We start from the raw sequence: 25,602 nt of genomic DNA on the forward strand, positions 1-25,602 counted from the left end.
ACTGTTTGTACATGACATGATACTGTACATACAGAACCCTAAAGATAGTATCAGAAAATTACTAGAGCTAATCAGTGAATTTAGCAAAGTTGCAGGATACAAAATCAATACACAGAAATCACTTGCATTTCTATATACTAACAATGAAAAACCAGAAAGAGCAATTAAGGAATCAATCCCATTCACCACTGCAACAAAAAGAATTAAATATCTAGGAATAAACTTACCTAAGGAGACAAAAGAACTGTATACAGAAAATTATGACACCGATGAAAGAAATAAAAGATGACATAAACAGATGGAGAGATATTCCATGTTCTTGGGTAGGCAGAATCAATATTGTAAAAATGACTATACTACCAAATGCAATCTACAGAGTCAATGTGATCCCTATCAAATTAGCAATGGCATCTTTCACAGAACTAGAACAAAAAATTTCACAATCATATGGAAACACAAAAGACCCTGAAAAGCCAAAGCAATCTTGAGAAAGAAGAATGGAGCTGGAGAAATCAAGCTTCCTGACTTCAGATTATACTACAAAGCTACAGTCATCAAGACAGTATGGTACTGGCACAAAAACAGAAATATAGACCAATGGAACAAGATAGAAAGCCCAGAAATAAACCCACGCACCTATGGGTACCTTATTTTTGACAAAGGAGGCAAGAATATACAATGGGGCAAAGACAGCCTCTTCAACAAATGGTGCTGGGAAAACTGGACAGCTACATGTACAAGAATGACATCAGAATCCTTCCTAACACCATTCACAAAGATAGACTCAAAATGGATTAAAGACCTAATGTAGGACCCAAAACTATAAAACTCTTAGAGGAAAACATGGGCAGGACACTCGATGACTTAAATCAAATGAAGATCCTCTATGACCCACCTCCTAGAGTAACGGAAATAAAAACAAAAGTAAACAAGTGGGACCTGATTAAACTTAACAGCTTTTGCACAGCAAAGGAAACACTAAGCAAGGTGAAAACAACCCTCAGAATGGGAGAAAATAAAAGCAAATGACACAACTGACAAAGGATTAATTTCCAAAATATACAGGCAGCTCATACAACTCAGTACCAGCAAAACAAACAACCCAGTCAAAGAGTGGGAAAAAGACCTAAACAGACATTTCACCAAAGAAGTCAAACAGATGGCCAACAAACACATGAAAAGATGCTCAACATCGCTCATTATTAGAGAAATGCAAATCGAAACTACAATAAGGTATCACCTCACTCCAATCAGAATGGCCATCATCAAAAAGAGCGTGTGGAGAAAAGGGAACGCTCTTGCACTGTCGGTGGGAATGTAAACTGATACAGCCACTATGGAAGACAGTATGCAGATTCCTTAAAAAACTAGGACTAAAATCACCATATGACCAAGCAATCCCACCCCTAGGCATATACCCTGAGGTAACCAAAATTGAAAAAGACACATGTATCCCACTGTTCATTGCAACAGTATTTACAGTAGCTAGAACATGGAAGCAACTAGATGTCCATCAACACATGAACAGATAAAGAAGTTGTGGTACATATACACAATGAAATATTACTCAACCATAAAAAGGAACGCCTTTGAGTCAGTTCTAATGAGGTGGATGAACCTAGAACCTATTATACAGAGTGAATGAAGTAAGTCAGAAAAAGAAAGATAAATTCTAACGCATACATATGGAATCTAGAAAAATGGTCCTGAAGAATTTACTTAAGGGCAGTAATGGAGAAACAGACATCGAGAACAGACTTGTAGACATGGGGAAAGGGGAGGAGAGGGTGAGACGCATGAAAAGAGTTAACAGGGAAACTTACATTACCATATGTAAAATAGATAGCCAATAAGAATCTGCTGTATGGCTCAGAAAATTCAAACAGGGCTCTGTATCAACCTAGACGGATGGGATGGGAAGGGAGATGGGAGGGAGGTTCAAAAGGGAGGGGCTAGCTGTATACCTATGACTGATTCATGTTGAGGTTTGACAGAAAACAACAAAATTCTGTCAAGCAATTATCCTTCACTGAAAAATAAATTAAAAAAAAAAATTTGTGCGACTTCCCGGGTGGTCCAGTGGCTAGGAATCTGCTTGCAATGCAGGGGACTTGGGTTCGACCCCTGGTCCAGGAGGATACCACATGACGAGGGGCAACTAAGCCCAGGTGCCACAACTCCTGAAGCCTGTGAGCCTAGACCCTGAGCTCCACAGTAAGACTAGGCCCCACTCGCCACAACTGGAGAAAGCCCATGGGCATTGGTGACGACCCAGTGATGTCAAAAATAAATAAAAATTATTTTTAGAAAACATTTTGCATTTTTTTTTGGTAATCAGTTTTCAAAATCCAGTTATGAATTTTATAGTTTTGGCAAATTTTAATTTGGACTAGACACACAGTCAGTAAAGAATCTGCCTGTAATGCAGTTCAATCCCTCGGTCAGGAAGATCCCCTGGAGAAGGATATGGCAATCCATTCTTGTTAAATGTTAAAGTGCTGCATTCAATACGCCAGCAAATCTGGAAAACTCAGCAGTGGCCACAGGACTGGAAAAGGTCAATTTTCATTCCAATACCAAAGAAGGGCAATGCCAAAGAATGCTCAAACCACCACACAATTGCACTCAACTCACACGCTAGTAAAGTCATGCTCAAAATTCTCCAAGCCAGGCTTCAGCAGTACATGAACCATAAACTTCCAGATGTTCAAGCTGGTTTTAGAAAAGGCAGAGGAACCAGAGATCAAATTGCCAACATCCACTGGATCGTCAAAAAGGCAAGACAGTTCCAGACAAACATCTACTTCTGCTTTACTGATTATATACCAAAGGCTTTGACTCTGTGGATCACAACAAACTGTGGAAAATTCTTCAAGAGATGGGAATACCAGACCACCTTACCACCTTACCTGTCTCTTGAGAAATCTGTAAGCAGGTCAAAAAGCAACAGTTAGAACCGGACAAGGAACAACAGACTGGTTCCAAATTGATAAAAGGAATATGTCAAGGCTGTATATTGTCCCTCTGCTTATTTAACTTACATGCAGAGTACACCATGCAAAATGTCAGGCTGGATGAAGCACAAGCTGGAATCAAGACTGCCAGGAAAAATATCAATAACCTCACATACACAGATGACACCACCCTTATGGCAGAAAGTAAAGAGGAACTAAAGAGCCTCTTGATGAAAGTGAAAGAGGAGAGTGAAAAAGTTGGCTTAAAACTCAACATTCAGAAAACGAAGATCATGGCATCTGGTCCCATCACTTCATGACAAATAGATGGGGAAACAGTGGAAACAGTGAGAGACTTTATTTTCTTGGGCTCCAAAATCCCTGCAGATGGTGACTGCAGCCATGAAATTAAAAGACACTTGATCCTTGGAAGAAAAGCTAAGACCAACCTCAGTTCAGTTCAGTCGCTCAGTCATGTCTGACTCTTTGCCACCCCATGAATCGCAGCACGCCAGGCCTCCCTGTCCATCATCAACTCCCGGAGTTCACTTAGACTCACGTCCATCGAGTCAGTGATGCCATCCAGCCATCTCATCCTCTGTCGTCCCCTTCTCCTCCTGCCCCGAATCCCTCCCAGCATCAGTCTTTTCCAGTGAGTCAACTCTTCACATGAGGTGGCCAAAGTACTGGAGTTTCAGCTTTAGCATCATTCCTTCCAAAGAAATCCCAGGGCTGATCTCCTTCAGAATGGACTGGTTGGATCTCCTTGCAGTCCAAGGGACTCTCAAGAGTCTTCTCCAACACCACAGTTCAAAAGCATCAATTCTTCGGTGCTCAGCCTTCTTCACAGTCCAACTCTCACATCCATACATGACCACAGGAAAAACCATAGCCTTGACTAGACAGACCTTTGTTGGCAAAGTAATGTCTCTGCTTTTGAATATGCTATCTAGGTTGGTCATAACTTTCCTTCCAAGGAGTAAGCGTCTTTTAATCTCATGGCTGCAGTCACCATCTGCAGTGATTCTGGAGCCCCAAAAAATAAAGTTAGCCACTGTTTCCACTGTTTCCCCATCTATTTCCCATGAAGTGATAGGACCAGATGCCATGATCTTCATTTTCTGAATGTTGAGCTTTAAGCCAAACTTTTTACTCTCCACTTTCACTTTCATCAAGAGGCTTTTTAGTTCCTCTTCACTTTCTGCCAAAAGGGTGGTGTCATCTGCATATCTGAGGTTATTGATTCTCCCGGCAATCTTGATTCCAGCTTGTGCTTCTTCCAGTCCAGCGTTTCTCATGATGTACTCTGCATATAAAGACCAACCTGCTGCTGCTACTGCTGCTAAGTCGCTTCAGTCGTGTCCAACTCTGTGCGACCCCACAGACGGCAGCCCACCAGGCTCCCCATCCCTGGGATTCTCCAGGCAAGAACACTGTAGTGGGTTGCCATTTCCTTCTCCAATGCATGAAAGTGGAAAGTAAAAGTGAAGTCTCTCAGCTGTGTCCGACTCTTAGCGACCCCATGGACTGCAGCCTACCAGGCTCCTCCACCCATGGGATTTTCCAGGCAAGAGTACTGGAGTGGGGTGCCATTGCCTTCTCCGAAGACCAACCTAGACAGCATATTAAAAAGCAAAGACATTATTTTGCTGACAAAAGTCCATCTAGTCAGAGCTATGGTTTTTCCAGTAGTCATGTATCGATGTGAGAGTTGGACCATAAAGAAAGCTGAGCACCAAAGAATTGATGCTTTTGAACTGTAGTGTTGGAGAAGACTCTGGAGAGTCCCTTGGACTGCAAGGAGATCCAGCCAGTCCATCCTAAAGGAAATCAGTCCTGAATATTCATTGGAAGGACTGATGCTGAAGCTGAAATTCCAATACTTTGGCCACCTGAGTGAAGAGCTGACTCATTGGAAAAGACCCCAATGCTGGGAAAGATTGAAGGCAGGAGGAGAAGGGGACAACAGAGGATGAGATGGTTGGATGGTATCACTGATTTGATGGACATAGTTTGAGGAAACACTGGAAGCTGGTGATGGACAGGGAAGCCTGGCATGTTGCAGTCCATGGGGTTGCAGAGAGTCAGACACGACTAAGCGACTGAACTGAAGTGATGATTCTTGCCTGGAAAATCCCATGGACGGAGGCGCGTGGTGGGCTACAGTCCATGAGGTTGCAAGAATCTGACACGACTTACCGACTAAACCACCAGACAAACTTCAAAGATTTAACAGTCCTCCATGGCTGGTGGCTATGGAGGCACAGCAGGACGGCACAGCTCTAGAAACCAGCGCTGAAGCTAAGTTTCCAGGACAACGCTAAGACAAGGGAGGGCTCCTAAACCTGCTGCCTCTTTCTGCCAGCAGGCCCCTTGCTGCACACAAGGCTCCTTCTCACAGCCTGCCTTCCTGTGTCAGGCAAGCTGAACTTCAACACACCAGGCCCTGTAATGACTCTGCATGGGCAGCTACCTGGCTAGGAAGCCTCAACCTTGCCCCTTCTCGGTTTCTCCCAACTTCCTTCTCGTCTCATTCAGAGTATTCAACCAGAATCTACTGAGCCCTTGCCAAGCCAGCCACTGCCTGGGCCTTGGCGATATAGGAGGGAACAAAACAAGACAAATCCCTTGCTTTCCTAGAGTCGAAATTTTAATCAACTTGTACTCCCAAGGAAATAAAGCATAGAAAGGGAGTTTATGTGGGGCTTATGATTTTTTAAGTCTGCTCAGTAAAGGCCTCACTGAGTGTTGAGAATTCTGAACTAGAATCTGTGAGAGATGAGTGAGTGAGCAGTGCCATCTCCTGGAAGAGTGATTCAGAGGCTGAGTGGGAGTGTGCCTAGTGGTGGTGATGGGGAGCATGGAGAGATGGTGCCAGAAAGGATCGAGGAGGAGTAGGGGGCAAGAAGGACAGGGGTACCACACTGCACAGGGTCTGTGGGCTCTGGTTAAAGGCTGGCGAGATGGAAAACCTGTGGCAGGGTCCAGCAGGAAAACAAAATTGTGCTGGCTGCTGGACAGAGACCACAGGAAGAACAGGGAAACAGGAAGAATGGTCCGGAGGCCATGATCCAGGTAAAAGGAACAATGGACCAGGGGCGGACCAGTAGTAAAGAATCCCTGTGCCAATGCAGGAGACATGGGTTTAATCCCTGGTCCAGGAAGATCCCACATGCCACGGAGCAACTCAGGTTGTGAGCCACAGCTCTGGAGCCCGAGCCCTGAAACCCAAAGGCTGCAACTGCTGAGCCCATGCCCTAGAGCCCATGCTCTGCACACAAGCAGCCGCTGCACTGAGAAGCCCACAGGCCGCAACTTGAGCAGCCCCCTCACGCCAAAACTGGAAAAAAGCCTGCGCAGCAGCGGAGAGGCAGCACAGCCGAAACAATACTTTTTTCTTCTAAAGAAAGAAACAGTGGCCTAGATCGGGGTGACAGTAGCAGAAGTGGAGAGCTGTGGCCAATTCTGGACGTATGTTGAAGGTGGAACTAGCAGGTTTGCTGATAGGGTTTTGCCCAAAGGTCTTTGGGAAAAGTGTGTACCTGGCAGGCTCGTGTGTGGGTAGAGCAGAGTAAGAAATGACGGTGGCAGCAGAGAGGTCAGGTTCAGTGGCGCTGTTCTGAGGGACTCCCAGGCCTGTGATGGGGAGAGGCCATGAGTCCTAAGGATGGAGGTGAGCAGGCAGAGAAGTGGATGTCCCAGGAACACAGGGAGCTATGTGGGCACCCCTCGGCACTCCACAGTAAAGAGCACCCAGTGCCCACATTAAAGTCTTCCTCAATTCCCAGAGGCGACTGCAGAGTTTTCCACTGGCTTTTCATGTTATCCTCCAATGTGGCACATGTAACACAGCACAGGGATGGCCCGTCTCTGTTAGCCCCAAAGGAAGGGTCACTCCCTCATTCAACTCTGTCTTTTCAGCACTAGATTGGGACTTGAGTCATTAACGCTCATCAGTAAACAGATCTCTAAATTCTGCCTGGTGGTTCAGATTGCCAAGTTTGCCAAACCAGTTCATACTTCATTTGATGAACAAAGGTCAGCAGGAGATCAAAAACAACAAAATAAAAACAAACATTTAAAAAGAAATCCCCTGGACTTCCCTGGTGGTCCTGTGATTAAGAATCCACCTGCCGATGCAGGAGACACTGGTCTGGGAAGATCCCACACACCTCAGGGCACCTAAGCCTGTGTGCCCGAACTACTGAGCCCATGTACCGCAACTACTGAGCCCTCGCACCTACAGCCTGTGCTTGGCAACAAGAGAAGCCACTGCAATGAGAAGCCTGTGCCCCCAACTAGAGAGCAGCCCCCCCACCCCACTGCAGCTAGAGAAAACCTGAGCACAGCAACAAAGACCCAGCACAGCCAGGAATAAGTGAAAAATTTTTTAAATATAAATATGAAAAGAAATCTCGTAAAGCAGGAACAGTTATCATTTATTAAGTATATATTCTATGCTAGGCAGAGTAACTCTGCAAAGCAGCTGTTATCACCATTTTACACGGAAGGAAACTAAGGCTCAGAAAGGGTAAAGACAGCGAGAGGAAGATCAGAGGTAATTGTAACTCAAAAGCAATGGCAGAAGAGTGTGTGTGTGGAATGACCACGGGAGTGATAGCTGCTCACATCGTAACTGCTCACGTCTAGAAGACACAATAGAGAACACTGAGAAACGAGCCGCAAACACCCACCTGCAGCGTCACAGCTCCCTGCTACAGGCTGGGCCCGCACAGGCACAGAACACGCGTAAATTCCCAACTCTCCACATAACAGACTGCACACGTGCTCAAGCTACACCTCAGAATCCAACCTAGGACTAGACTTTCTAATAAAAACATTTAGGACAACAGTGTAAACGGTTACACTCTTTTTCTGTGGTTTTCCACACATTTGTCCACCGGATTCTGTGCCAGTGCTCCAGGTGTCTCTTGAGATATGCATTTCATCTCCATCTTGAGACACTCCATCTCTTCAGCTTCTTGGGGACCTGTTGGTGTTCCTGACAAGCTCTTGTGCAGACTGACTACTGTCATTCTGAGGCCCCTCTCCACTGGGGCCTCGAACCCCAGCTCTTCACGGAGCTGTGCAACTATAGCACTGGTTCTCCTGGGTCTTCAGCTTGGCAACCGCAGATCTTGGGACTTGTCCGCCTCTGTCACTGTGTGAGCCAATTCATTACAATAAAACCAATCATTGCCCCCCTCCCCGGCCCCATATATGTGTCTCCTAATGGCACTGTTTCTCTGGTGAACCCTAATATAATAACGTAGTCAAGGCTTTTATAATTTGACATGTTTTACATCTCCAGGATTTTTGCTCAATACATCCTTCTTCTATTACATTTTTCCTTTGCAATTAAAATCTTTTTGTTGTGAAAGATATCACAATATATGCATATATGAAGAGTAATAATAAAATGAACACTGTGTATCAACTGCTCAAGCTAAGAAACAAGAGTCCAGCACTTTAGAAAGCTGGCACTCAAAGTATTGTCCCACAAAAGAATGAGCATCACCTGGAAGGTTTAAAAAGCGCTGAATCTCAGCTTCCTCCTCTGCCTTATAATCTGCGTTTTAACAGGATCTCCAAGTGATTCATATGCACATTAAGTTGGAGAAGTTCTCCTTAGAAGCCCATTTCTCTTCCCTTCAACACTTGCCACAAATCATTAATACCCTGATTTTGTGTTGACCGCTTTTAATAATAGCTCTACCACCCTCATGTAATCCATCCCCACTCCACATAGCGCCTCGTCTTGGAAACGGAGGGCCAGCGAACACCAGCCACACGAGGAGGGGGCAGCACTGATCTCACTGGACGGAGGCTCCAGGAGGAGGAGAGCAGAGCAGTCTCAGGCCACGGTCTGACTTCTGCTTCCACGGAAGTTGACAAGGCCCCCTCTGAGGAAGATGCAAGCAAGGTCACAAGCCAGTCCTGGGAAACACAGTGCTTTCCACAGTTGGGAGCCCGGCAAGACAAGCAGCGTGCGGGCCAGGCGCTGGACATGCCGCAGAAGTCTGGTCTGTGAGAGTGGGCTGATCTGCACTTCGGCTTCTGAGTCCAAGGTGGCCTACCCCCTGCTCTCAGGGAAAAGTTTTAACGTCCATGAGTGTCCTTGGCAAAGCCTGGATAGAAGACATGATCAAGATGAGCCAGGCACCGCTGAGGGTCTGGGCCAGGTTCTCTCGGCATTCTGCCCTCAGTACACACACTGGCTCACGCTGCAGCCGCCTGGCTCGGCTGCCTGTCACGTCTGATGCAGAGCTACCATGCTGGCATCACTTTTCTTCCTCCTCCAAGTGAAACCTTGCCATTTTTTTCTGTTGGGTCTCTTATTTTCTGTGTCTCATGTTTCATTCTTCCTTGATTTATTCTTTCAATTTTGATGGAGTATTTCTTACAGTAACTTCTTAAGAAAAGGTATGTGACAGTTAAAATTTTTTAGATACCTGATTTCTGCAAATGACTATTCTATACTCATTCTTGCTGTATACTTTGGCTAGCTATGTAATTCTAGGTTGGTAATCGTTTTACTTCAGAATGTCAGCACCGTACTATTGCCTTCTTGATGCCTATGTTGCTGCCAAGAAGTCCAAAGATACCCTTGATTCTTGAGAGGTGAGCTGGTACCCTCCCCATGCTGGAAGTCTGTTCTCCTCTTTAAACTCATGTTGAGAAACTGTATGACTGCCACGGGTCTGTTTTCTTCCCCAGTGCTGAGCACAATGTGCCCCTTTACTCTGGCCGCTCACGCCCTCAAATTCTCAAGTTAAATCATTTCTTTCTTCCAGTCATTTCTATTTTTCTGATGTTCAATCTCCTACACTCATCCTCAAATTTTCTTCTCGATTTTTAGCTTTTTCTCTTTTTTTTCTTTAAATTTTGGGAAAATTACTCATACTTCATATGTACAATTCACACATATATTTCACATTTTATAATATTTCTCAGCTTTTGTTTTCTGAATTAAAAAAAAACACTGTTTCATAACATCTCATTGGCCAAAGTAATTCATAAGTCCAAGCTCCAAATTAAGGCATGGGGGTGTATACTCTGCCTGTTCTGAAGCTATGGCAAGGATGCAGGTGTATAATATGACCCAAAGAGTGAAAAACTGAAACCAAACATTTAAGCTATCCCCACACAACTAAGGGATATGACACAGTCCCATCAATAAGAGTGACTCATTGGAGCAGTGATAAGGGATGAAAGTCAAGGGAGAGGTGGAAGAGGGAGGGTACCTGCAGACAAAAAAGATACACAGGTAAACATGCCCCAAGTGCTGCGTGGGGCGCCACCCTCGGTGGATGCTGAGGCCGTGAAGGTGCTGAACTCTGGCCCGTCCCACTGGAGGAAGCACTTCACACCTCCTCTTTGGCAGCTCTGGATTTCCTGCATCACTACTCTTCTGTTTTGGGACCATTGTTGAGTAAAATGAGAGTCAGATGAACACATACACTTAAATACCAGGACAATCAATCTGATAACCCAGATGGCTAAGTGACTACAGGGTGTGTCTACACACAGCATAGACATGTGAGACAAAGGGGTGATTCATACCCCCAGGCAGCAGAGCGAGGCAGCACAAGATTTCACACACTGCTCAGAATGGCACATGATTGAAAACTTATGACTTATTTCTAGAATCTTCCATTTAATATTTTCAGACAATAGTTGACCTCAGGTAACTCAAACAGTCAAAAGCAAAAGTGCAGTTAAGTGGGGACCACTGTAATTCTGATATACATGACCCTCTGCCAGAGTATCTTTGAAAAATCATTGTTCTACACTAAATATTATCGAATTTAAAAAAAAAAATCTAATTTTTATGAAACTCTTTCTCATGCAGGATCTCATCTGCAGAAGCCAAATGGCACAGTAGAAGGATAAAGAGTTTTGGTACTGGAGTTTGGTCTGAATTTCTGGTCCTACCACTGAGCTGGCAATCCTGGCAAGTTAATCTATGAGTCTTAAGTTTCCTGACACGTAAAACTGGATATAATATCTATCCTATGAGACTCCAAGAGGACTAAATGACGATAAATTTAAAAGAGTCTGGTTCTTTCAAAATTCTCTTGACATGAACAGCTAGGTCACCTATATCAGAGCAGACCTGACTGGACGCCATGATCCCAAAGCAGGCACCTTGTGTATAAGCAGCAGAGGTGGCTGAGGGCAGAGTCCAAGACAGCGGGCCCCTTCCACAGCAGGCCGTCTGCAGCCAGCCTGTGGCTTCCGTAGTGGAAAGGCCCTGGGATCATTAGCCAATCAGCAACTCTCAGAGACTCTGCTTTCCCAATGAGGGAGAAGATGGTTCGTGGTCTTCTGGTTTTAAAAAGATCATCCAATTTTTCCTCCCCTGAACCACTCACATCCATGCCTTGGAGCCTAGACTGTGCTAGACTAGTTTCCCTCCTTTGGAGGTAAAATTTTTCTACTCATTTTACAATTTCTGGTCTCTTAGAGTATTTCCTTAATACCTTTGAAAGGTAAAAAAGTTGGAGCAGAAAGTAAGCGCCATGCCTAAAATCACACAATTGTTGTTCAGTTGCTAAGCCATCTCTGACTCTGCCACTCCATGGGCTGCAGCACACCACGCTCCCCTGTCCTTCACTAACTTCTGGAGTTTGCTCAAACTCATGTCCATTGAGTCAGTGATGCCATCCAACCATCTCATTTCTCTGTCGCTCCCTTCTCCTCCTGCCCTCAATCTTTCCCAGCATCACAGTCTTTTTCAGTAAGTCGGCTCTTTGCATCAGGTGGCCAAAGCATTGAAGCTTCGGCATCAGTTTGTCCAGTGAATATTGAGGATTGATTTCCTTTAGGACTGACTGGTTTGATCTCCTTCCTGTGCAAGAGACTCTCAAGAGTCTTCGCCAGTACCACAATTATCAATGCTCTGGTGCTTATAATTCTTATGGTCCAAATCTCACACCCACAAAAGACTACTGAAAAACTCATAGCTTTGACTATACCGACTTCTGTTGGCAAAGTGATGTCTCTGCTTTTTAATATTCTGTCTAGCTTGTCATAGCTTTCCTTCCATGGAACAAGTGTTGTTGTTTTTTTTAATTTCATGGCTGCAGTCAGTGTCCGCAATGATTTTGGAATCCAAGAAAAGAAAATCTGTCACTGTTTCCACTTTTACCCCATCTATTTACCATGCAGTGGTGGGACCAGATGCCATGGTATTAGCTTTTTGAATGCTGAGTTTAAGCCTGCTTTTTCACTCTCCTCTTTCACTTCATCAAGAGGCTCTTTCATTCCTCTTTACCTTCTGCCATTATATTGATATCATCTGTATATTTGAGGTTGCTGATATTTCTCCTGGCAATCTTGATTCTAGCTTGTGATTCATTCAGCCCAGATTTTGCATGACATCTTCTGCACAGAAGTAAGCAGGGTGACAATATGCATACTTGATGAACTCCTTTCTCAATTTTGAACCAGTCTGTTGTTCTTTGTCCAGTTCTAATTGCTGCTTCTTGATCCGCATACAGGTTTCTCAGGAGAGAGGTAAGGTGGTCTGGTATTCCCATCTCTTTAAGAATTTTCCACAGTTTGTTATGACCCACACAGTTAAATGCTTTAGCAAAGTCAATGAAGCAGGTGTTTTTCTGGAATTCCTTTGCTTTTTCTATGTTGGCAATTTGATCTCTGGTTCCTCTGCCTTTTCTAAACCCAACTTGTACATCTGGAAGTTCTCAGTTCATGTACTGCTGAAGCCTAGCTTGAAGGATTTTGAGCATTACCTTGCTGGCATGTGAAATGAGCACAATTGTATGGTAGCTTGAACATTCTTTGGTATTGCCCTTCTTTGGGACTGGAATGAAAACTGACCTTTTCTAGTCCTGTGGCCACTGCTGAATTTTCCAAATTTGCTGACATGTTGAGTGCAGCACTTTAACAGCATCATCTTTTAGGAACTGAAATAGCTCAGCTGGCATTCCATATCTCTGCTACCTTTGTTTGTACAGTAATGCTACCTAAGGCCTACTTGACTTCACACTCTAGGATGTCCAGTGCTAGTTGAGTGACCACACCAACGTGGCTATCCAGTTCCTTAAGATCTTTTTTGTACAGTTCTTCTGTGTATTCCTGCCACCTTTTCTTAATCTCTTCTGCTTATGTTAGGTCCTTGCCATTTCTGTCCTTTATTGTGCCCATCTTTGCATGGTATGTTCCTTTGGTATCTCCAATTTTCTTGAAGTGATCTCTAGTCTTTCTCATTCTATTGTTTTCCTCTGTTTCTTTGCACTGTTCACATAAGGCTCACTGTTCACATAAGGCTTTCTTATCTCGCCTTTCTGTTCTCTGGAACTCTACATTCAGTTGTGTATAACTTCTTCTTTCTCCTCTCTTCTTTTCTCAGCTATTAGTAAGGCCTTCTCAGACAACCATTTTGCCTTCTTGCACTTTTCTTTGGGATGGTTTCAGTCACCGCCTCCTGTACAGTGTTACTTATCTCTGTCCATAGTTCTTCAGGCACTCTATCAGATCTAATCTCTTGAATCTATTTGTCACTTCCACTAAATAATCATAAGGGATTTCATTTAGGTCATACCTGAATTGCCTACTGGTTTTCCCTACTTTCTTCAATTTAAGTCTGAATTTGGCATTAAGAAGTTCATGATCTGAGCTACAGTCAGCTTCAAGTCTTGTTTTTGCTGACTGTATAGAGCTTCTCCATCTCTGACTGCAAATAATATAATCGATCTGATTTCAGTACTGACCACGTGGTGATGTCCATGTAGAGTTGTCTCTTGTGTTGTTGGAAGAAGGTGTTTGCTATGACCAGTGCGTTCTCTTGGCAAAATTCTGTGAGCCTTTGCCCTGCTTCATTTTGTACTCCAAGGCCAAACTTGCCTGTTACTTCAGGTATCTCTTGACTTCCTACTTTCGCATTCCAGTCCCCTGGGATGAAAAGGATGTCTTTTTGGGTGTTCTATAAGGTCTATAGGTCTTATAGTTCTGTAAGGTCTTATAGATTTTCACAGAACCCTTTCAACTTCAGCTTCTTTGGCATTACTGGTTGGGGCATGGATAACTGCGATGTTGAATGGTTTGCCTTGCAAACAAACTGAGATTATTTTGTTGTTTTTGAGATTGCACCCAACTACTGCATTTTGAGCTCTTTGGTTGACTATGAGGGCTACTCCATTTCTTCTAAGGGATTCCTGCCCACAGTTGTAGATATACTGGCCACCTGAATTAAATGTCTGTTCTCGTCCATTTTAGTTCACTGATTCCTAAAATGGTGATGTTCATTCTTGCCGTCTCCTGCTTGACCATGTCCAATTTTACCTCGATTCATGGACCTAACATTCTAGGTTCCTATGCAATACTGTTCTTTACAGCATTAGCTGTAAGTGCCATGCCTAAAATCACAAGATTACTTTAGGCCAAAATTTTCACTGCATGCAGGTTTTTTGACTCCTGGCCCATAAACAGCTTTATCTCGCCTGCATGCATTGTGCTCATTAACAGCATCAACCTTTATTTTTGTTTAGATTAACAGACTTTATTCATATATGGTAATAAAGATATGATATAGGACTAGAGATACATACATATGAGGTTCTTCCTTGTACTATATTTAGGCAGAAAATCTTAGCATCTATCATATCTTTCTTTATTAATGTTTATTAACACTTAAAATGACTCTGGTCTTTCTAGCACCATTGACAAGCCTTATCCTTTCTTTCGGCTGCACCAGGTCTTAGTCGTGGCATGAAGGCTCTTAGTTGGAGCATGCGGGATCCAGTCCACCTGCCTGTCCAGTGGTAGGACTCCACACTCCCCATGCAGGAGGCTCAGGTTCATCCCTGGTCACAGAGCTAAGATCCCACATGTCACATGGCGTGCCCAATAAATAAAACCCTTATAACTGCTAAAAATTTTCCAGGCATATGACTTAGAAAATTATAGTTTTTGTTTTGTAGTTAATATACAAAATACTGTGTATATTATACTTTTTAAATATTGTGGTCACAAATGAACCTATCTATGAAATGAAAACAGAATCAGGGGCACAGACAATAGACTTGTGGTTCCCAAGGCAGTGAGGAATGGGAGAAGGCTGGACTGGGAGTTTGGGATTAGCAGATGCAAACTGGTAATATACAAAATGGATAGACAGGGTCCTGCTACATAGCACAGGTAGCTGCACTCCATGTCCTGTGATAAACCATAATGGAAAAGAATATGAAAAAGTGTGTGTATGTAAAACTGAGTCACCTCGCTATACAGCAACAAGTAACACAGCACTGCAACTCAACTATACTTAGGAAAAAAAGGTGGCCAAAAGCCTTATGATAAACATTTCCATCCTGAGCTGTTTTACGTGTACAGTGCAGTAGCAGTGATAACTGTATGCACACTGCTGTGCAACAAATCTCTGGTGCTCTTCATCTTGCAAAACTGAAACTGCACATCCATTAAATAATTCTCCCCTTCCCTCCAGCCCCTGGCAACTACCATTTTATACTTTCTAAGAGTTCAACTATTTTAGATATCTCAGATATCTGTGATATCTGAATATTGTGGGTTTATTTCATTTAGCACAATGTCCTTAAGATTCATCCGTTTCAACATATGACAAGATTCCCCTCTTTTTTAAGGCTGAATAATAGTCCACTGTATGTATATGTCACATTCTCTTCATCCATTCATCTGCTGATGGAAACTTAAGATTGCTCCCACCTCTCGGCTATTATGAACAAGGCCACGATGAACATGGCAGTATAAATCAGGGGCTACGGTCACCTCTGTTAAGTCCACCTCTGACATGACTCCAGCCTAAAAACATACAGCTTCTGACTCCCAATTCACAGCTCCTTCCACAATCTCATTAACATTTATTCAACAAATGCTTGCTGACTGCCAAGTATGTAGCAGGTATGTGCTACGTTATTGGTCTTGCTCTCAGGTTGCTCAGTCTAATGGAGAGCAGCAAACACACCAATTAAAGTACAGTGTGGTTGTTCTGGCAGAGGTTAATTACCCAGCCTGGCTAGAGAAAGGCCTCAGAGAAGAGGTCCTAGAGGAGATGACACATGAGCAGAGTTCTGAATGGTGAGCAGGTGTCAGGCATTATGTGACTAAGGAAGGGCATACATGTAAAGACATCTAGAGAAATTAGGTTATTTTAAAAGAACTGCAATCCAAGCATTTTAGGGATCTTGGAGTGCTGCATATGGGCTTCATTTCCATGGTGCCAATTGCTGTAATACCTCAATGACAGGCTGCTCCACCAGGCCGGCAACACGGATGCTGCTCCAAAGTTCACTGAATACCACAGCGTCTTACACTGCTCTGCTAGGCACAGTAGTTCTTCACTAACTTAAGGGCCTTGAGTACTTAACTTGCCAAAGTTCAGCCTGTGAGTTGGGACGCTCTCAATTAGACTGCGCAGAGTGGGCCGCCAGAGTGCTGATATTTTTCATCATAGAAACATCATTCTTCCATCCTCAACTCACCAATAACATACAGCGCTTCAAAAGAATGCTTAATATGAGTAAGACACATGCAGGCAATGCACAGTGTCTGATGGGACAATAAAACTCACAACAAGGCTCCACACTGTTCAACTCTCTCCCTTAGAATTCAGAAGTGAGATGGTACTCATGGGATGTATGGTATTATGTGTATTTGAAAAATGAAGTCAAACCTTTTCTGACAGGAAGCTGATTAACCAGACAATGAAGACTGATTCTGCCAACTGGGTTACCTGGTAGGCACTGGCAAACAGTGAACAAGCGACAGTCACAGTTCTAAGGTTTTGATGAAAACATACCTGAAGTGGATAAAAGTATTTATCAAAAACTACTGCCAAAGGTGTACTGAAGTGAATAATATTTTTATTTTCCCAATCAATTTTGAGTAATTACGTTATACAAGATCCTTCTAAATGAAAGAATAACAGGTATAATCGACAATCAATTGATAAGATTTGGTAAAGCCTCTGTTACATTTCTTGGTGAGAAAGTGAATGACTGATGATGAGATTATCCTTTTATAAGTCAGATGGTCTCTAATTTTCTGCTTTCATTAAAACTGACAGTGTACCTAACCAAGTTGTTGTCTAATTAACAAATTAATTTTTGATGATACATATCACTATGTGATTTCGGGCATACAATTCAAATTTCAAAAACTTGAACATGACTAGAATTAAATTTCCTCCTTTCTTTTATGCTTAGGCAAACAAGGATTTCTGGAACTTAAATTTGTAAAGACAAAAAAATAGGAATAGAATTAAAAACTGTCATTTTGTCAATAAGTAATATTCAGCCACAGTTATGTGAACAAATTTAGGCGGAAAAGCCTCCTCCACCTCACTGAGAGGCAAGTCTAATAAACCTGTACTTTTTTTTTTCTTCAGGGGAAAACGTGAACACAGTCCCCTACTACCACAAATTATGCAGGCGAACTTCCCACGTCTGGGGAATTGCAGGAGTCAGCACATGTGGAGTGCGAAGGACTGACCTGGGAAAACCACCTTGGTGATCGCCAGGTAAGTATAATAAACCTGTACTTTTCTGCATAAGTTATTTATAAAAATGTATAATGCATGTTGTTTGTTGTATACTAATTTACTATAATAACTTATTAAAATATCAAATATATATAACACATATAATCTTATAAATGCTACTATATTCTTTTGTATCAATCAACTTTTTTTTTTGGATGCACCATGGGGTTTGTGGGATTTTTTCCTCTACCAGGGATCGAACCTGGGTCCTCTGAAGTGAAACAGCAGAGTCCCAATCACTAGACCACCAGGGAATTCCTTATAAATTGACTTTAATAAGAGCAGAAAGGGAATTCACTGCATAGTTTTAATAACCTATAAGGAAAAAAGAATCTGAGAAAAAATAGATACACATGTGTGTATGGCTGAATTACTCTGCTATGTGCCTGAAACTAGCACAACATTGTAAATCACCTATACTTCAATAAAGACAAAGAAAAAAGAAATGCAAGTTTCAAGAGAAAAATGTCCGGGACGTCCTTGGTGATCCAGTGGTCAAGAATCCACCTGCCAATCAGGGGACACAGGTTTGATCCCTTGTCTGGGAAGATCCCACGTCTCAGAGCAACTGGGCCCACGCGCCATGACTACCGAGCCTGCACACCCTATCTAGCCTGTGCTCCACAGCAAGAGGTCACGGCAACGAGGGGAAGCCTGCGCACCACAACTAGAGAAAGCCCACGTGCAGCAAAAGACCCAGTGCAGCCAGGAAAAATCAATTAATTGAAAAATGAAATTTCTGTTATAGAAAAGCATTCTTTAAGTGGCTGACAAAAGTACATCACTAAAGTTTTCAGATTCCACTAGACATTTTTTAAAAGTGATGTAATCATTTTATTTTAAAATGTTAACATTTATGATTCTCTGGAAGTTATATCCTCTGCCGCTATAAATAGCATTTTTGCCCTTTTCTCTTTTTAAAACAGCTGATTCACATTAAACATACGTAGTACTTCATGTGTTACATAAATGTTCTTAGTTCATATATTTCATTTAAATTGAGTTATGGTAATTTAGTATACTATTGATCAACACGACATATGCATTATAATTCTGATAAGCTTAAAATGTCAACAAAAATCTGTCAGGGAGGTTCACAATGTTTCAAAATTATTTAGTCCATACACCCAGTATCAAACATAAAGCTTTTTGTGATATGACTCCTCCCTTTCCAGTTTTATCTTCCAGCCTCTGGCACTTAAAGTCTTAAATTCAAAGAATTAGTCACTGTAACGGTTTTGTGCTTTTGCCTAGTTTTCCAAAGGGATCAAAATCCTATTAGATGTTCCCTGCTCTTATGAGTGCAAGCCCACATGCATATTAAGCTATTAAATGCTTGGAAACCTCCTCAATAAAGGAAACTGTTTAAATTTGTTTATTCCAGTATCACCCAAATCTGTGCAACTCTAGAACTTTTAATAGCCCATGAAATTAGTGCTTCATGTTAACACCCTTTGGGAAAACATCTGGCAAAATATTAAGACCCACTTTAGAAGTAATACTTTCCAAACTTCACCCAAGGGTGAAACTTCACCTCTCCTAGTATTCCCATAGGTTTTACAGCCTTCAACAGGGCTTTGCGATGACTACATGACATAGGTCTGGCACCACAATTCCTGGTTCCCAGCAGGAGTTCAATGTTGGGTGAACAAATGACCAACTGAAAGATGGAAATAGGGACTACCCTGATGGTACATGGCCAAGACTCCGTGCTCCCAATGCACGGGTTCGCTCGCTGGTTGTGGAACTAAGATCTCACATGCTGCAGGACAGAGCCAAAACAAAAAGATGGAAATGAAGAAAAGGGGTGGATAATTCCCAAGCCCCTACTTTGGTTGACTGGACAAGGGAAAATACTCTGAAGAAACGTAAGACTGGCAAGAAAAGCAGAGAGTCCCTTTTGGATAACGTGGGAATCAAAGTGGAAATGTGCAGTACACAGCTGCATTTGACCCTGGGTAGAGATGTGAAGAATCTATTATAGGTGATAGATGCATGAAAGAATCAATGACATTAACCCTAGAAAAGAAAACTGAGTGAAAAAAACTAGGGAACATGACTATTTTAAAAGTGTCCAAAGAACATTTCTCAAGCCAAAAAACTTGGAATTCCCTTCAACTCCCTCCATGTGCCTCCAATCCAATCCATTTAGCCCCTCACCGCCCTCTGTCACCTCTGCCTTCGGAAGCTATCCAGAACTCACCTCCCCTCCATCTGCACTACCACGAACGGCTCCAGCCTAAACCACTGCAAAAGCCCGAACTGCGCCCACTCATGCCCAGACCGATCCCACCCTCCCTCCAGCATCAGAGTGGCCTTTAAAAAATGTCAGATTATGTGATGTTTTCCCTTCAAATCCTGCACTTGATCTGACCCTCGCTTACCCAGCTCTCACACCAGCCGACTGCCGGCTGCTCTGCCCATACTGTCGCTCCTTTCTGTCCTTCATGCAAGCTCAGAAGGTTCTTGCCTCAGAAACTTTCTGGTGGTAGTTCTAACTGGAATGTTCTTTTCTGAAACTTTCAGCTGACTCATTACCTTCTGTCATTCAGCCCAAATTAAGACAGAGCTGCTACTATCATATCTAAAACTGCTACTATAAATCACTCAGAATCACATCACTTTACATTTTTTCTTAGCATTTATTATAACTTAAAATTAGTTTTAAAAATTATTGATCGCTCTCCATGAGAGCAGAGTTTCAGTCTGTCTTGTTCACTGCTGTATCCCTAGCAACCAAAAACTGTTCTGACCTACAGTGGGCACTCAAATATTTTTTGCATGAATTAATAAAGGAAAGCAGGAGGAAAAGTCAGAAAGCTGGAAAGAAAATCAGAAGAGAGTAGAAGCTAACAGAAGAGTCTTAGGAAGGAGGAAGTCAAAAAGAATGATGACTAAGAAACCACTGAATTTGGCAAGTCCATCTTTGGTGTCCTTTAAGGGGCAGCTTCGGAAAAGTAGAAGAGGCAGAAGGCAGATTACAATGGGGAAATGAGCAAATGGGAAGTGCGGTGGAAAGGGCAAAGGGAAGGAAGGAGCTAGGACACTATTTTGAGGGTGAGAAAAGACAAAAGAAAGGAGAAGATCTGCTCATGCTTCAAGCTAAAGGCAAGGACCCAGTGGAAAAGGGGATACTGATAAAAAAGGAAAGATGCTAGGGCAAGGTCATGAACGTTCTAGGAAGAAATGCAATCCTGAAGCCATGTTACTCATCTTTTCTCTAAAATTATCCCACAATGTCTGTCATGTTCAGAAATACCTACTCTCTGAAAATAATTTATTATTTATATAATTCTTACATAGGCTCAGTCTACAAAATAATTATTAAAATTCTGCACATCTTTAACTCTTAGAAGGTACACACTGAGGTGTTTGGGGTAGAGAGGTGTGCAGTGTCCTCACAGATGGTTCAGAGAACAGAACTTTTAGGGAGACAGAAAGGTAGAGAGGACAGAAAGAGTATGTGTGACACGATAAAGCAAATAAGGAACGATGACGACAACGGGCAGAATCTAAGTAAAGGTAAGCAGATGTTCTTCGCACTATTTGTGTAGTTATGTATAGATAAAAGTTAAAAAGAGAGTGACAGAAATATTATTTCCTAAACAATTAACAATGTGTTGGTAATTCTTTCCTAACAAACAATATAATTTCCTAAACTAAGCAGGAAAGGCAACTTCCATGAATGGCTGACATGGAACTGTCAAATTTCTTGGTAACTATTACAACAACTTAAGAAGCAAGCAGCAAAAGTATGACAACGCTGTCCAAGGGGGCCAGGCATAAACCTTTGTAACATTTTACCAAAAGAAAATGTTGAAGCTATTGTAGAAGGCTATTTTCATGACAGAATTAATGTTTGTATAAAGTGAGTGGTAATTCTCTATTATTTGGCATCCCTAATAAAAAGAAGTCAATCCTGTCACTAGAAAATTACTGTTTGGTTTTCAATGAGCACACGCAGTACAAACAAAACCTAATAAGGTCATTCCTTGACAACTAGAGTAGAAAAAGTCTGAAGCACAGTTTCTGATTCATCTGTAACAGTATTTACCGTAAATAGATATTGGTCAAGATTTTGCTGTAGTGGAATATCCTAAGAAGGGGGAAAAAACAAGCAGAGAGTGGACTCTACTAGTAAATTTGATTTGATCCATTTTCACTTGTACAAACGGTTTGCTGATGGTAACTTTGCTAGGAAACGGATGCCTAAGAGTACTACAGGACTTTTGGAAAAAATAAGAATAATATTCCTTATGTAAGGAGTATTGGGCTTCCCTGGTGGCTCAGGTGGCAAAGAATTCACCTGCAATGTGGGAGACCTGGGTTCGATCCCTGGGTTGGCAAGATCCCTTGGAGAAGGGAAAGGCTACCCATTCCAGTATTCTGGCCTGGAGAATGCCATGGACTGTATAGTCCGTGGGGTTGCAAAGAGACAGAAATGACTTTCACTAAAGAATATTAATTAGATCAAATACATACACAGAATTGTCAAAAAACAATAATCACTTTCTCCCCTCCATCTCTGTGGGCAAAGCTGTGCTTTCTCTCAAGGCCAAAAGGCAAGAACTCTGCCTCTCTCTGAACTGAAGGAGCCACTAAAACGGGTTCTACTAGACACTCATCTTCCATTCCTAAAACTTCACTCCAAAGCCAAAGAGCTCACCTAGAACCGTGTGGAGACTGAAGTTAACAGGGTCCCTCTTCCTAGCAGGGAGGCAGTAGAGCAATTCCATTCTAAAGTTTAACTCAGGAAACCCACGGGTCAAGGTTTAATGTGATAAGACACCAACATAACACGACACACCTGATCACCCAAAGGAGTAGCTAACAGGCCAGGCTCAAGTTCTAACACACTCAGGACTCATTTCTCTTCAAACAGCATGTCCAACTTCTCTCTAGTAGTTTAGGGCTAAAAATATCATAGAGGATCTAAATTCTTACTCTTGTTAAACAAACTGAATCACTACTAATGTATATTCTAGCGGGTGTTCAAGGCAACTATTTTTGTGTAAAACTGAGATTTTTTTTTTAATGGGCTTTCACTATTTACTTAAATGGAATGACCACCCAAAATCTGAAGTCTTTCCTTTGAGCTGCACCCCTCCGTGTCTCCTAGGGCTTACAGTCTAGTTTTCAAGACACTTCTAAGGTAGCATGCAATGATGTGCTTAAAATATTTAAAACAGCACAGGCAATGCATTTGCTTAATGTTCTGACAAAGGAGATTCGAATTGCTGTGGAGCAGGGTAAAAACTGGTTTTAAAGAGGAAGACGAACTGGACCTGAAGAATGTCAAGATTCTGAGAGGTGACGGGGTGGGTCTTACAGGCAGCCTTCCATTTATGAAGTATTTTCACCTTGACACTCATTTTTTTTGAATCTTACAAGAATCCCAGAGGAAGTCAGACACATCTTCAATTTACAGAGAAGAAAAGTGAGGACGAGGAGTCCTGACTATATAAGAATTGATAACAATAAGCAATGAGATGTCCAGCCGTCCTGACTGGTGTGGGAGAGAATAGGAAAAATAATACAAATCGAGCATAGGGCCTGTGAGGGTCATAGCATTTAAAGGGTTAAGACTAAATACCTGAAAACTAATTAGGGAAGAGTACCCCAACAGCCCGGTGAGACCGAATAAAGGCGTGAATTATAAAAATACACAGAAATTAAATTGGTAGCGTTTGTTCTAAACTTTAAATTACCAAGAAAACAATAGCAACGAACCTTCTAAGTAGTTTCAGGAAGGAAAACCTCTAAGCAACAAACTTCCCTAGCACTACTGAGAGCCCAAAAGGGTGTAATAATTTACCAACAAACTCTAATATCATCAGAGGTTTTACACAGGCTTCTAATTAAAACTGGAACTGCCAAAAATACTGCTGTAATCACAAATCCACAAATTTCAGAGCTGCCTAAACAAAGAATTCTTTTGTACATCTATGTCTTTACGAAGATTTCCAAAGATTCTTGACTTTCCATTCAGAACAGTTTCATTTGGTCAATTGAAGTCCGTCTTATTTCCATATTTAAGCCCTGACTCTGCAAAGAGCAAGGACTCAAAGAACAGCTGCAGAATAAATGAGGCCATTATCACAGGCAACTTTAATGCCAGTCTGTTCCAAAACAGAGTTCTCAGAATTTCGAAATCAAGTCTGGAAGAAGACTGTTTCACCGCCCGTTCACCAGCCTTCCCTGCCGGGGCCTTAAGGTCGGTCCTCAGGATCCTGTTTTCCCAAGGCAACGCCACAGTGCCATTTCCCGCAGATGACAACCGCTCAGTCCCAGCCATGTTAGCCTCCCCGGAGCGAGACCCAAGGGGCTGCGGGCACTGGGGCAGGCTCAAAGGGCCCTGGGCGGCGTGAGGGGCAGCATCTCCAGAGAAGGGGCTGCTCCCCGGGTCCTACTCACCGCGACTGGGAGGCCGTGCTCAGGGCCGTCGGCAGCATCGAGGCGCGGGGCCGCCGCTGGCGCCGGGGCCGGAGCTGGCGCCGGGGCGGGCGGCTGCCGGTGCTTGCCGGCGCGCTTGGCCTTGGCCTGGATGCAGCGCTGGTGAAGGGCGAAGGTGTGCTGGCGCTCGAGCTCCAGGCGTTCGGGCGATACGGCCTCATAGCGGGCCTCACAGGTGCTGTGGTGGCGCCGGCACAGCTCGATGCGCCGGCGGAGGCGCTCCATGACCGCGCTGTGCCGCGGCAGCGCGAACTCCGCCATGGGGCAGGTGGGCAGCACCATGGGCCGCGGGCTGCACGGGCCAGGCCCGAGGCGGGCCTCTCGGGCCGGCTGGCACTGCACGCCCCGCTCTCCGCCGGCTGCCCGGCTGCCTCAGGGCCACGCCATGGTCCCGCGAGCTGCGGAACGGGCTCGCGCGCGGCGGGGGTCTTCCTCTGGCCCCGCTCGGCCCAACCCGGGCAGGCGCTTGCTGCCCACCTCAGGCCTCGGCCTGTCCCCGCCGGCCCGGCCCCATTGTTTTCCGCGCCGCCGCCGCCGCCATCTTAAAATTGTTTTCGGGGCTCTCGGAAGAGGGCGGGGCTCCGGCAGCCGACCCTGCCGTCACAGCTGATGAACAGACACTGCGGCCAATTAGAGAAGGAAGAGCGGGCCGCCCGAGGGGCGGGGCCGCGCACACTAGAGGCCCGCTGGGCTGTTCCCTTGCGGAGTTTAAAAGGAACTCTCAAAGTCAGGCGGAGGGAAGCAGCTGGGCGGGCTTCGGTCCTCAACTCTCAGCTGAGTGTGACCGACAGAAGCTGGCTCTAGACGCCGCCTCACGCAAACAGGCCTTTCCGGGTCCGCCGCGGAAAGAGGGGCAGTAGGCGCGGCGTAACCCGCCAGACCCAATGCTGGTCTGGCACCATAGCGAGTCACCATTTTCATACCGCTTCTTAAATTCGGGTTTGATAAGCTCAACAGTAGCCACGCTTTTTCAGTGTCATCGGTTTTTCTTCGACCTCACTTCTCACATTCAGCCTCACAGGTGCTAAGAATCGTACTCGAGCTGAAGGTTTCTTCATGCGCTGTTCTGAATCGAGAGTATCTGCCCTTATATCAAAGTATTTCAAAAATTACAACTACTAAAAGAAAAAAAGCCGACATGAAAAGGATATGAAGTCTCCTGGGGGAGGGGGTGGGCACAGTAGAACTGCAAAGGATGATGCCTTAGTAAACAAACAAAAAAAAACACGGGGAGCCTGGCCTGCAAGTTTTACGTTTAAAAGATGGTCTGTTAGGTAAAACTGAATCAGACGACAAAATCCAACTAAAAACAATTACACTCTAGTATTATACCTAGTAGGCAAAGGAAGTGGGAGACGGGGTAAAAACAGGAGCAATCAAACATGACAGTCTGTTGGGTCAAGAGAAACTAGGGTGCCAATACCTGTTGGCACCCTAACTGCTAAAGACAAACAGGAGGTGCCAAAAGGCTACAAAATGAGACACCATCGACAGCTCAAACATTTGGTACAGTAACTTCTTACTAGGCCAATGAAAATGTTTTAAAAGCAGCAGAAAAAATCAAGTCTTTATTCAAATAGTACTTGTTTTTATACAAATGCTGTAAAAAATACAAGTGACCCACCAAAGCAAAAGTGCTTAGGGCTCATGAACACC

The 25,602-nt window shown here is 43.6% G+C and overlaps 1 protein-coding gene across 1 annotated transcript in view; it reads right to left on the reverse strand.

Moving 5' to 3' along the window:
* The window catches only part of MAML1 (mastermind like transcriptional coactivator 1), a 58,071-nt gene extending 33,045 nt beyond the window's left edge, over positions 1-25,026 (reverse strand). Inside the window, exon 1 of the mRNA XM_061421293.1 lies at positions 23,908-25,026. Coding sequence (XP_061277277.1) covers positions 23,908-24,228 — 321 coding nt within the window. The 5' untranslated portion in view covers positions 24,229-25,026. The remainder of the gene's footprint in view (positions 1-23,907) is intronic.
* Between the last annotated feature and the right edge of the window lie 576 nt (positions 25,027-25,602).

This window comes from Bos javanicus, chromosome 7, assembly GCF_032452875.1.
Source record: "Bos javanicus breed banteng chromosome 7, ARS-OSU_banteng_1.0, whole genome shotgun sequence".
NCBI lineage: Eukaryota > Metazoa > Chordata > Mammalia > Artiodactyla > Bovidae > Bos > Bos javanicus.